Source organism: Caretta caretta, chromosome 5 (assembly GCF_965140235.1).
Source record: "Caretta caretta isolate rCarCar2 chromosome 5, rCarCar1.hap1, whole genome shotgun sequence".
Classification (NCBI taxonomy): Eukaryota; Metazoa; Chordata; order Testudines; family Cheloniidae; genus Caretta; species Caretta caretta.
The window spans coordinates 66,463,160-66,475,811 of NC_134210.1; the positions used below are offsets into that span (position 1 = coordinate 66,463,160).

The 12,652-nt window shown below is 36.8% G+C and overlaps 1 protein-coding gene across 7 annotated transcripts in view; it reads left to right on the top strand.

The window, feature by feature from the left end:
- Positions 1 to 10,702, top strand: part of PPIP5K2 (diphosphoinositol pentakisphosphate kinase 2) — a 97,034-nt gene extending 86,332 nt beyond the window's left edge. For 6 of the 7 annotated variants that reach the window (XM_048849513.2, XM_075128599.1, XM_048849518.2 and 3 more), the window contains 3 exons: positions 2,083 to 2,229; positions 5,934 to 6,059; positions 8,866 to 10,702. In XM_048849513.2, the coding sequence (XP_048705470.1) occupies positions 2,083 to 2,229; positions 5,934 to 6,059; positions 8,866 to 8,933 (341 nt within the window). In that variant the 3' untranslated portion in view covers positions 8,934 to 10,702. The remainder of the gene's footprint in view (positions 1 to 2,082; positions 2,230 to 5,933; positions 6,060 to 8,865) is intronic. The other variant, XM_048849517.2, reaches the window with a different exon arrangement.
- The last annotated feature ends 1,950 nt before the right edge of the window (positions 10,703 to 12,652 follow it).

Consider the following 12,652-nt stretch of genomic DNA (forward strand, 5'->3'; position numbering starts at 1 on the left):
ATATACACTGTCAGGCATTTTTGGCTAAAAATTGTTTTATAAAGACAACCTATTTAAAAGACATAATATGGGTAAGTGGGTTTCTGTGGTATTTGTTTAAAAAGCCATTAAAAAGTTACTAGTTTTATTTGAGTGGTCTGGGTAAATGAAATTTCAAAAAGTAAACATAAATAGTTCTTCTAAAATTTTCTTTGAAAATTCCTATGGATTTTCTATAACAGCTGTTACCATAGTAGTATTAATAATAATCATCATCATGAATAGGCATTGAAACAAAAGTAGGTTTGTTTTTGGTTTTTTTAAAGCATGTGTCATGACCTAACTTGACATTGTCCCACTAAATTGTTTGTTAGACTAAAATGTAAATATTTTGGAAAACATTTTTGTGCTGTTAACACTTTCGTTAGCTTAAAATTTAAATCTGGTGGAACTTACTGTAATGCAAAGAAAGGGTTTGCGCTTTGCACGCATGCATAATATTTTTAGTATCTTACACTTATGCCAAACACATTTATTTTAATGCTTATACTGCAGCTTAGCTGCTGTCATATTAAAGAAAGTATACATGACGTTGTGTGGTGGTGTTTGTTTTGCACATGACATCTGAGTTTCTAAAAACATGCAACATTAGAACTGTTATAGGGTAAGTGAAGCTGATTTAAGTACCCTTAAACAGCTTGCTTAGCAGGATTGGCTCTCATTTGAATCCAAGGCTGGGTCCAAATATGAATACAAAAGTTCTTGAGTTGAAATTTTGTAGAATTATTTTCTCTGTAAATGCTTAGCAATGTTTTTTGAGGAAGTTCACATATTGATACCTTTACAAAGGTATCAGGAGAGAGATCACTTGATCATTACCTGTTAGGTTCAATCCCTCTGGGGCACCTGGCATTGGCCACTGTCGGTAGACAGGATACTGGGCTGGATGGACCTTTGGTCTGACCCAGTCAGGCCATTCTTATGTTTTATGTTTAAAAAGAAATGTACCTTGAACAGAAATTTTGGACATTCTTTAAGTATTGTCTTTTCATTGAAATAAACATCTCGGAAGAAATACACCAATTTCTAATTTTTCAGTTCAATACTGTAAATTTAATGTTGCAGCTGTATATAAGAATGCTAATGTGGACTAGTGTCTCCTCTTTTGAAATACTGTGAGATGCAGATTTCATTGAATGCTATCAAGCTTACATCAGTTCACAAAACTGCACTATTAAGCATAGATATGTATTTTAAATGCTTTGTTTTATTTCATTAGGAATAAAAACGTGCATGGCTGGTTTATGAAATGTCAATATGTCTATACTAATATTGGGAAACAAAATTAATAATACTTCAATTTTGACTTGGTATCATTTGCCATTTTAAGTTGTGAAATTTCTAGTGATATAAATCATTGTTTTAGTAAAGATAGGTATAAATGTTTGTTATAAAATTAAAATATAGTCTCAAGGTAAAAAAATGCTGGTAGTGGTCTTGGAGGACCTTAAAGTGGAAACCTAAAGCAAGTCTTGTCCCTAGGATACCTGAGAGGCTAGAGAGTGTATGCTACAAGGCATTGCCTGTCAGGAATGCCAATGTTTTTAGCTGTTCTCTGTCAGAGCAACTTAGTTAAAAATGTTCACAGCATGACCACGCTGCTACTCCATCTTGAATGAATTAGTTACCTATATGTTGTTATGACCGGTATGGGAACAAGTAGGGAAAATACTGACATTCCCCACCTTTTTTAATGATTGAATAAGTTTGTCTGGAACAGTAGTTAACTTCCTGTACTGAGCAAAGACTAAAGCAAAGATATATTTTGTATCTGTGTACACTGATTTATGTGGACATGGGTATTGTAGTCTGTAGTACGCTATCTTGAGCTTACTATATTATGGAATCTGACATACCTTGTTCTAACTCCATATTGCATAGCATTTTATGTCATGACTTCAAGGATATTGTATGTTTGCATGTTTTGATATCAGACATGTACTTTATGTTCATTTTTATGCAGTGTTTCCTGTCTGTACAACAGTTCCATTCTGGTCTTATTTCTAATGTTTGGAAATCCTCTCTCTCTCTTTATTTTTGTAGGTTTTGAACTATATTCCATGGTGCCTTCCATCTGCCCTCTAGAAACCCTGCACAACTCCCTGTCTTTAAAGCAGGTGGATGAATTTCTTGCCTCCATTGCTGCTACTTCAAGTGACAACCTACCGGAGATGTCTGCTGCTCTATGTTGTAATTCATTTTTTTTACTGTAAACCATAAACACTATTGGTCATAGTTGATCCATAGGCCATTTCTCAAAGTGAACAGATCAAAACGATTATCAGTGACTGGATGACTAACCTAGCGAATATCAGTGTAAATGGGGTAGGATATGAGGCTAAAATATGGACAAAACAAATTAAGAATTACTTAGCAAATTCATAGGTCTTCGAGTCAGCAGGTCCTGATGAAATGTGTCCTAGAATACTTAAGGAACTGGCTGAAGAAATCTCTGAACCATAAGCAATTCTCTTTGAGAATTCATGGAGGACAGGAGAGATCCCAGAGGATCCGAAAAGGGCAAACATAGTACTGGTCTATAAAAATGGGAATAAGGACAACTCAGGGAATTATGAACCAGACAGCTTAATTTTGGTACCCAGAAAGATAATTGAGCAAATAATCAAACAATCACTTTGTAAGCACCTAGAAGAAAATAAGCTGATAAGTAACAGTCAACATGGATTTGTCAAGAACAAATCATGTCAAACCAACTGGGTAACAAAGTTTGTGGATGAGGGAGAGCAGCACACATGCTATATCTCGACTTTAAGGCTTTTGTCACTGTCTCACATGACCTTCTTATAAACAAACTAGTGAAATATAGCCTAGACCAATGGTAGCCAATTATTTTTTGGCAAGGTTCAAATTTCTTGGTCAAGGTATAGTCAAAGTCCGGGCTCCGGAGAAAATAATAACAATTTAAAAAGATAAATAAATAAAAAGATTGGGGGCCATTCAGAAGTGTCTGGCGGTCTGGATTTGGCCTGTGGTCCACCTATTGACTATCCCTGACCTAGATAAACTTACTACTGTGAGGGAGAGTGTACAACTGGTTGGAAAACCGTACTCAAAGTAGTTAAGTGGTTCACAGTCAAGTTGGAAAGGCATATTAAGTGGTTCCCACAGAGATCTGTCCTAGGTCTGGTTCTAGTCAATGTCTTCATAAATGACTTGGATAATGGTATAGAGAGTATACTTACAAAGTTTGTGGACAATACCAAACTGGGAGGCATTGCAAGCAGTGTGGAGGACAATTCAAAGTGATCTTGACAAAATGGTCTGAAATAAAATAGGGTGAAATTCAGTAAGGACAAATGCGAAGTACTACATGTAGGAAGGAATAATCAACTGCACAAATACCAAATGGGAAATGACTGCCTAAGGAGGAGTTCTGCAGAAAAGGATCTGGGGTTTATAGAAGATCACAAACTAAATATGAGTCGACAATGTAATACTGTTGTAAAAAAAAGTGAACATTATTCTGGGATGTGTGAGCAGGAGTTTTAACTGGAGTAGTGTGCACCACACTCATGGAGTAGTGGTCACCACATTCATGGAAAGATGTGATCAAATTGGAGAGAGTTCAGAAGAGAGCAACAAAAATGATTAAAGGTCTAAAAATCATGACCTAAGAGGAAATATTGAAAAAACTGGGTTTGTTTCGTCTGGAAAAGAGAAGACTGAGGAAGTACATAAGTCTTCAAGTATGTAAAAGGTGGTTATAAAGAGGAGGGTGATACATTGTTGTTCACTGAGGACAGGACAAGAAGTAATGGGTCTAAATTGCAGCAAGGGAGATTTAGGTTAGATGTTAAGAAAATCATCTTAACTGGAAGGGTAGTTAAGCACTGGAACAAATTACCTGGGGGAGGGTGTTGTGGAATCTCAATCATTGGGGCCGGGGGTTAAGAACAGGTTGACAAAGAGCTGTCAGGGATGGGCTAGATAATACTTAGTCCTGCCTCAGTGCAGGGGACTGGACTAGATGACCTATTGAGGTCCCTTCCAGTCCTATATTTCTATGATTCTATAATTTACCGAAAACGTTAATCAACTCTTAATATGTTTGAAGTACTTTTTCACTATGTGGTCATTGGTTTCTTTGGAATATGGCAAACTTGGGAACATTATCATACTTGAGCCAATTAATCATTCTCTTATTTTAGTGAAAACACTCTCCCACCCACATTATTGCAAATCTGGAATGCAGGGGAAAATCAATTTTACTAGTGTCAAATATGCAGTACTTGTGGCTTACACTACATTTCCACGTTGGATGTAATTTGTTACAGAATATCTGTTAATGCCAATGTTAACTAAACCAAACTTAAATGTGTTGTGCATCTTGTATGCTTTGTGGTATGTGTATTATGGCAAACAGATGTTAAACTACACAGTTAACCAGAAATACAGGAATAGAAAATATGGTATGTTCAACCTGGCTGAGCTAATGTTCCTTCTAGAACCATAACATCTGTATTTCCTGTTTCTTTTTTTATTATTGAATCTGAATGTTCCACATGCACAATATCTTTTCATTTAATTTTCTTTCTATAAAAGATTCCCTATGCTACGTTTGTTTAAATGGTCCAGAATAGAACTTCAAGTTTGCATCTTGTTGATGTGAATGTACTGGGGATGATTGCCTTCCACTGTGTCTCTGTTGCTGCTTCTCTTGAAACAGTTTTCTGCAATGCTAGACTTGCAAGATGTGTGGTTTTCACTTTGATATTTATACTTTTTGTGTAGGGTGAAAGGGGAAATGTAAACTTTTGAGGGGCACGTAAAGAAATTATACTACTTGTGGTAAAAATTGTACTTGCTATTCTTTGATATAGTATAACAAACAAGATTGGTTTCCTCTTTCTAGTGTTTTTACTTTGACAGCACTTTATGAATAGTCCGTTTCATTTTTTACCCAGTGTAGTCAATTCCCCATCTTGTTTTATGTGTCTTTTATACATGAACAGATGGAGAAACATTTTTTTGAAATAGAAAAATGATTGTAAAATGTACACGGAGGCTCACCAGCAGGTATACTACATTTAGGGGGAAAAAGGAGGTTTTAAGCGGATAGTGTCCCTTTAAAATGCAATCTTAATTTTCAGGATTCATTAGAAAAATAATTGTCATTTGCGATGTTGAGAGAAAACCTAGAGGGCTTGCCATCTAGAGTTTGAGACCTTAAAGAATTAAATGGTTAACTGTTGGAAAGGAAGTGGGTCAGGTTGCCCTGTTTTTTGAGGGAGTGTTTGGCAGTTGGAAGGAGGAGGGAGTCTTAATTAGTGGCTATGGGAAAGGGCTCCCCTGTGGGTATGGAGTTGGCTTTTATTGGTAACAAGTTTTGGTACTTGGAAGGAAGGGTCAGTGCTCTTGTTACTGACAGGATGGAGCATGAATGCTTTTGGCAGCGGAAAGAAGTATTTTTCCCCACCCTATTTCCCTTTGGGGAGAATTCATTTGTGTGTGGACTCTTTTTTTTTTTTTTGGTCCTCTTCCAAATGTCTATTTGCTCCATTATAGGCTTGTTAATTAAATGTCTCAGACTAGGTAGAGCAAACAAAATGCCAGTCCTCGCAGCATTACGTGCCCTGTCAAAAGTCAGGAGCACTTCTGGCAAAGCAACACTCGCTGTTCATTTAACCTGATTATTCCTGGCACTGTGAAGCTCTTGTGTTGCTTTCTTAAGATGGATCAGGCAGATTTCATCTCCTTCCCCACACTATGAAGCCACAATAAAGACCAAAAACCCAAAATCCATGGCTGGATTCCAGATTCCATAAGTATAGACTTTGTGCCTTTTTTTCATTTTGGTAATCTGCAAATACTTGACAAACGTTTTGTTCATGATGGTAAAGACGACCTTTCTCCCCCCCCCCCCCCCCCTTCAGCTTCAGCGTATTTGAGTTCACTGTCTGGAAGAAAAAGTTCTTTAAATACATACACCCCTGCAAAAATCCAGCCAACACCACTTGCAGCCTTGCCTGAGAGGCTAGCAATAGAGAAACCAGCCTTATGTAAGTAACTTCTGTCACAGAGGCAGAACAGCTCATTCTTTTGCTTAAATATACCCAATAGTTATTCAAGATGCAAAGATTTGTTACATATTTAAGATAGTGTGCCATCTACCTGTTGAATAATTTCTTCAAGAATGTTATGAAATAGCATCCCTATCCTTGTATTTGGAATCATTCAGATAGTCACAAAATAAATTCATTAAGGCATTGTACAGTTACTTTAAAAATAACACTTCAGCAATAATGGCTGAACTGTGGCCTCCACAGAATACAGATGTAGTGTACCCTGGTGGTTACAAACAAACTTTCAAATTGTATTCAGGTGACTTGGTGGCAGTCAATCTGCAGTTAGGACTAGACTTCCAGATTTAGACTCAAGTCAGTTAGACACAGTGTGTTTAATAATAAAAAAAAAAAAAGGCAGCAACACACAAATATTTTGGTGATAAAGGCAGTTTTAATGTACTATGGCTCTTCAGAAATCTAGTATCTCTGATGATCGTCCTAATGCAAACGTATAATCGAGCTACTGTGTGTTAAATAAATCAGCAGAGAGGAAAGGATCATTCCACCCATGCAGGTGAAGGTCTGAGTAGTGTCCCACGGCTCCCAATAGCCCCATAGGCTTTAGATTTTAGTTTTGATGGGTTAGACTTGGGCAGGCTTTAGCAATGGATATTAATCAAATTCAGTGTTTCTCCCTGTGTTAAACAGATGAAATTTAGCCTTGGAGTGACGCATACAAACAAATAAATAAAACTACCAATTAAACAAATTTTGAATCGTGACTAATTCTTTGCAGCTGTTTATCAAGTACATGAGGCACTTGTCACATTGTTATAGGATCATAGACTCATAAGATTGGAAGGGACCTTAAGGGTTCATATAGTCCAGTGCCCTGCACTCATTACAGGACTAAGTATTATCTAAACCATCCCTGACAAGTGTTTGTCTAACCTGCTCTTAAAAATCTCCAATGATGGAGATTCCACAATTTATTCCAGTGCTTAACCACCCTGACAGGAAGTTTTTCCTAATGTCCAACTTAAACCTCCCTTGTTGCAATTTAAGCCCATTGCTTCTTGTCCTATTTGATATTAATATGATCCAAATGAAACAGAGCTCTTTTTTCAGTTGCTCTTGGGTTTCTTCAAAGTGAAGCCATTTTTCTAACAATAAATTTAACCTTGTGTACAGTAAGGTTCAGATTCTAGTGACTGATCCAGTTTACAACTAAATTCTGTAAATCACAATAAATACATTATGCAACAGATGAATCATAAAGAGGGTGACTGACTTTCACCTTAATCATTTGCCAATAGATCCATTCCAGTGAAGCCATTCTCCACAGGCCCAGTGTCTATTTAAGAAACAAAAAGGTTCCTAGGTTTTTTCTAGCTCTGACTGAAATCTTTGTCAAGTTCATCCACCTTTTAATTCTTTTAGTTCAGTCTTGACAGGTTCTGTCTCCAAGAGAACCATGTCTAAATACTGAGCCCTATAAACGTAGCCTTCAAGTTCTAGATTTGCCTAGCAAGGCTCCCTCTGTGAGAGTTTGCTAACTTCTTACCCGATGTTATCCAGGAGATTTGAAAAGAAGCAGAATTGTCTTTTCTACGTGCATTTACAAAATGCTGTTCTTTAGATTTGCCCTATCTGTTACAAAATCTTCCATTTGAAGGGTCCTCAGACTTTTCTGCCCTCCCTATTTAATACTTTGGTGTTACATCTTTTTGATAGCTGTTATAACAGTGTACTTCCCAGAAATATATTTCTGGGCGGTAACTATCTTTATCCCTTCAAGATGTCTTATGTTTGTTCTTTAGGATATGTCTTGTTTAGTTTTTTGCTTCCTGTTGCAATGTGATTCCCCTCCCCCCGAGTCAATCATTTATCTTCTCCAGAGATTTAAGGGATATTGAAGTTTGTCTTCTGTCCTTTTTAATTGGCTGTTTGGGGTCTATTGTTGCTTCCTGCTTAAAAGAAGCTGACTGTTTGGAGCACTGAAGCCAGTCTAACTATCACAGCAGGAATACCATATAACTCCCCTATAGGGTCCAGTGTTTTAGAGCCTTTGGCTGAGATTTCCCACAAAGCCTATGCACAGGTACATGAATCCAAGAATTTTTATTTGTTTGACTATAACTAATCATATGAAAAACTTCAACACTATTGTAAATGACTATAGTAAAAGGTTGAACATCTTATTGGAAAAATGCCAAACTGAAACTGCCTTCTCTATCTTCAGTTTATACTAGAAATTTGCTTCAACACATTTTTAAGTTGTTTGGCTCAAGTATATACGTAAATCTCTTTAAAAATGCTGTCAAGAACAGTTTGTAAAAACTTTCCTTTATTTGTTCTACAGCTCTGAGAAGCTTGAAAATATTATTTCCCACCAATTTCCTGCCTCTTCATTAGACAGAAAGAATTGTTTGTTTTTCTGTGGCTTTCAGGGCAGCTCAGATAAATATAATTTGTTAAAATTTGTTCCCTCTTCTGACTGTCTGATTTCTATAAGAGCAGATGTTAGAGGGTTTCACAAACAGTTGCTCTTGGTGGGTTATTTTTTTCATCTGTGGCAGACTATTGAATTTCAAGAGTGAATTGTTCAACACATTGTAACAGTGTCAAAGTAGGTCTAACTTAAGTCCAAACATCTCAAAAGTTACTTAATTCACTTGTTACTTAGTGATTATAATGGGTTACCTGAATTCAGTTTACAGCAAGATTGATGTAAGTTTTAATATTGACCTTTCTTTTGCTGTACAATCTTACCAGTGTAGGGTTTTTTGCTTCTCTGCAGCTACCAGCGGACCCTCCAGTGGCACCTCTGATGTTACACCATCTCCAAAAGAATCTAGCTTGATATAAAATTTGGTGATTAAACCCTTACTGAGAAGAAATGAAGCACTTCACACAAAATTGGAAGCATCTTCCTTCAAAAACAATCTTCAGTGTGCATTTTTAATGGTAGAAAAGCAAACTAAACCTTGACTCAACTCTCCAAAGCCATTCATGTCTCTGTCTGTCTTGGTGCACTTACCTGTATATAAATTTAAATACTCTTAGCTAGTGCACACTGTATATATTCAGCTGAAAAGTCTGTTCTCATTTTCTAAAATATTTAAGGCAAAGAGGTTTACTCAGCAGTTCAATGAATTGCACAACTTTAATGAAAAAGCTGCACGCCGGTTTTCCCAGTGTCTGTTTACTATATATGTATACTAAGCAAAAAGAAAAACGCCCCAACCCAATAGTATATATTATAGTGGCTCTCAAAGCGCCATTGTAGTTGTCATTATAAACTCCTATTTTCAAGGGGTTTATAATGTGACTGTGAATTTTTTTCCTGGGCTGAAATTTGATGCACATGATCTTGGTTAGGAGCATTTTTTTATTTGAATACATTTCCAAAGAAATCGCTTGGCTCTTTGAGTTAAACAAGAGCTTCTTGCATTTGAATTTTTTAATACCATATATGCTGCAGTAACTAGGCACAATGGGGTGAAGTAAGGATAGTGTATTTTCACTTTGAATCTCCTTGTTGTTTGTTTACATCAGACTCCTAACATTTGAATATACTTTTTATTTTGTTGTTTAATATACACGGTTATATAAGGTATATGTCTGTATATCCTCCTACAGAAAAGATTTCTGTTTATATATTTTCTTATTCTAAGAAATTCTTTTGTTTACTGAAGAAGATGCCTTTATTTGCTACATAGGTTTGTTTTTTAAAAAGTCACTTAAAAAAAGGCCACATTAAAAGACAAGGTTTTTAAGGAGCGATTACAGTTGGTCTGGTATCTAACTCTAAATACCCCATCTGTAGGTGGTGCATCCTACTGCCCTTTCATATTAAAGAGAAACTGCAGTGTTACCAGAATGTTTAATGTTTCCAAGTTTATCTGACTACTTAAGCTTCAGCATTTTCTGTAATGTTCATACCATTGGCATTCTAAACGCAGCTGTTGTCAGTGGCTCTCATTAAGACTGTTGAAGACTTTATTAGAACTATGAGAAGCTTTAGCAACTCAGATTATGCTTTTAAATGGTCAGATTTTGAAGAGCAATCATCCAGGTTCAGCAGTTCTGTGCTTTCATCTGTGGCATTTAGAATTATAGAATGTATTCAAAATGTCATTGTCCCCTTTTGAAAGTTCAAGCGGCTGATTATTAATAATAACTTTATAAACTGCAAGTTAGACTTTTTTTCCAGTTTAAATTACAAGAGATTTAGTGTCAAAGAAATATTTAAGCATAAGAGCCTTGTTTTCCTTATCCAGAAATTCTCAGTGTAACTACAGTTACACTATGAACTTGCCATAGAGTCAGTACAAATCTTTAAATAGGGCACATGTGAAATGGCTTCTAGAAAATAGTCCTATTAAGTGCTGACTAAATAAATTATACCAAAAACATAAAGGGTTCACAGCTATATATTTCAAACATTTCATTTTCTATAATGTAACCATGTAGTATTGACAATGTTTGTCTTGCACACATTTGAATGTACACATCATGTTTACTGTTTTTTAAAAACACTATTAAAATTAAGCGTGCATATCATTCCAGTCAACCAAAGCTCTGGTATAAAAATTTTGATGCGCTCCTAAATAAAAAACAAGGTTAATGGCTAATTTAATGTCTCTTCTGCTTTTTCATGAATAGATAGTATCTCACTTTCTATATATTTACCTGCTTTTTTGCTCATCCCAGTGCAAAAAAGCTGAAATAAAACATGTTTAGAAATATGAATTTGTATAAGAATTGGAGGCAGTCATGTATGTCGTCATTAAAAGCAATCATCTGAAATGGGGATAGGAGAACACTAAGCCTGTGAGTGCACTGCTGCACCCATGCAGAGCTCCTTTGACTTCTGGGGGGGTCCTTATGGGCACAGCAGTCTGTCCTCATGCAACAAACTGAAGGATCAGGGCCTAAAGTCGCTCAAATATGAAAAGGAAAAATAATTTGGACAAGATCTGGGCAAATCAAAAGTAGGGAAACAACTTCCAGAGAAACACAAATTCAGTAGAATTTCCATTAGTCTAAAAGAAGAATTAAAGAGCGGGAGGGGGGGAACCTGTCCAAACACTCAAACAGCCTACTTGTGAATCTTAGAGTAGATAGCTTCTCCTGGGGTAGCTGACTCTCAAATTTGTGTTTCAAGTAAATTCTAGAGTAGGTTACATACAGTACATTTGATGGCTAAATTTATTAAAATGTACATACTCCAGAAACATTCTGCCCTGGCATGAGATGTGGCATGTGAAAATTTGAGGTGGATTGCTTTGTTGTTGTTGAAGATAGAGATGAGCTGAAAATCTGGGTTTATAACCAAGTACTTTCAATCGTTAACTATGCAGAGGCACTGGTCCTTGCACAAGTAAAGAATTTTTCAAAATCAGTTTTATGTCACACCCTGTCACTATCTTTAATCACTGACTCAGGGTTTTCCCCTCAGCCATAAAGCAAGCAACACAGTTTGATGTGGAGTTAGGACCAAACGAATCAGCTTCACAGTTCAAAAGCTTTGAAAATAACTTAAAAGTTGTAGGAAGTTATAAAATTACTTTACCAGTTTTTAAAAACTGAAGATTTCATAACTTTAAGTATCTTCTGGTGCTTCCAAATTGTGATGCTTATTTAGTCCTACTCGGTATCATGTGTAAGATGGCAGCTGCTTGTAATTTTATTATTTTAAGACAAATACTATTCCTTGTAACTGTTTTTTGCCCCATCCTGGTGGAATAGAATAGACCGAGGAAGCCAAAAGCACAAAGATGTGCTTCAACTGTGATGAGATCTCTCGAGCCACAGGCGGGGAGCTCTGCCATGATTGCGCCCAGCCCATAGAGTGCACCCTAATTCAATCAGTGGGATCATGACAGCTGGACTGCTTTTTTGGGGCCTCCACATCCCTTCCACAGCCACCTAGAACATCTCCAGAGACACATGCAACAGTGGATCTGTCCTTTCAACTCTTGGGATTCAGCAGAATGGACCGTCCTCACCAAGCAATGATTTTCCAGAGGTGAATTTAACAATGCAATCCACCTCTAAAGAGAGAAACTCCATTGCCAATCCCAGTTAAGTGGGAGCGAAGAGGCAAATTCATAAATTACCAATGTAGATATGGTAGTTTTAAAGTCAAGTGAATAGGTACATTCACAGGAAGACATAAAACAGAAGGACACCTATGATAGAGCTCATTGGGACCTCGTGAGAAGTGGGAGAGGGGTGGATGATAGGGACCCACCTAAAGACACTTACCTGCCATAGGGAAAGCAGGATTAAAAAATACTCCAAGGACTCCAAACTTTTATTCCCTCCCCCTCCCCAACCCAATTCTCGGGTGGTAGATGCGGTAAACGAGTGGGGTAAACAACACTACTCCAAGTCTCTGCTATATGACAAGGAACAAAAGTACTTAGCCATCTTTGGACAGATGTCCAATTCATCCGTGACCCTACAGTTTTGGATTGTAAACTATCAGGCAGTCATGGCTAAATATAATTTCACAAACTATAATAAATTTACAACCTTTATTGATGATCTTCCACAGAACAGAGGGAACAATTTCAGGT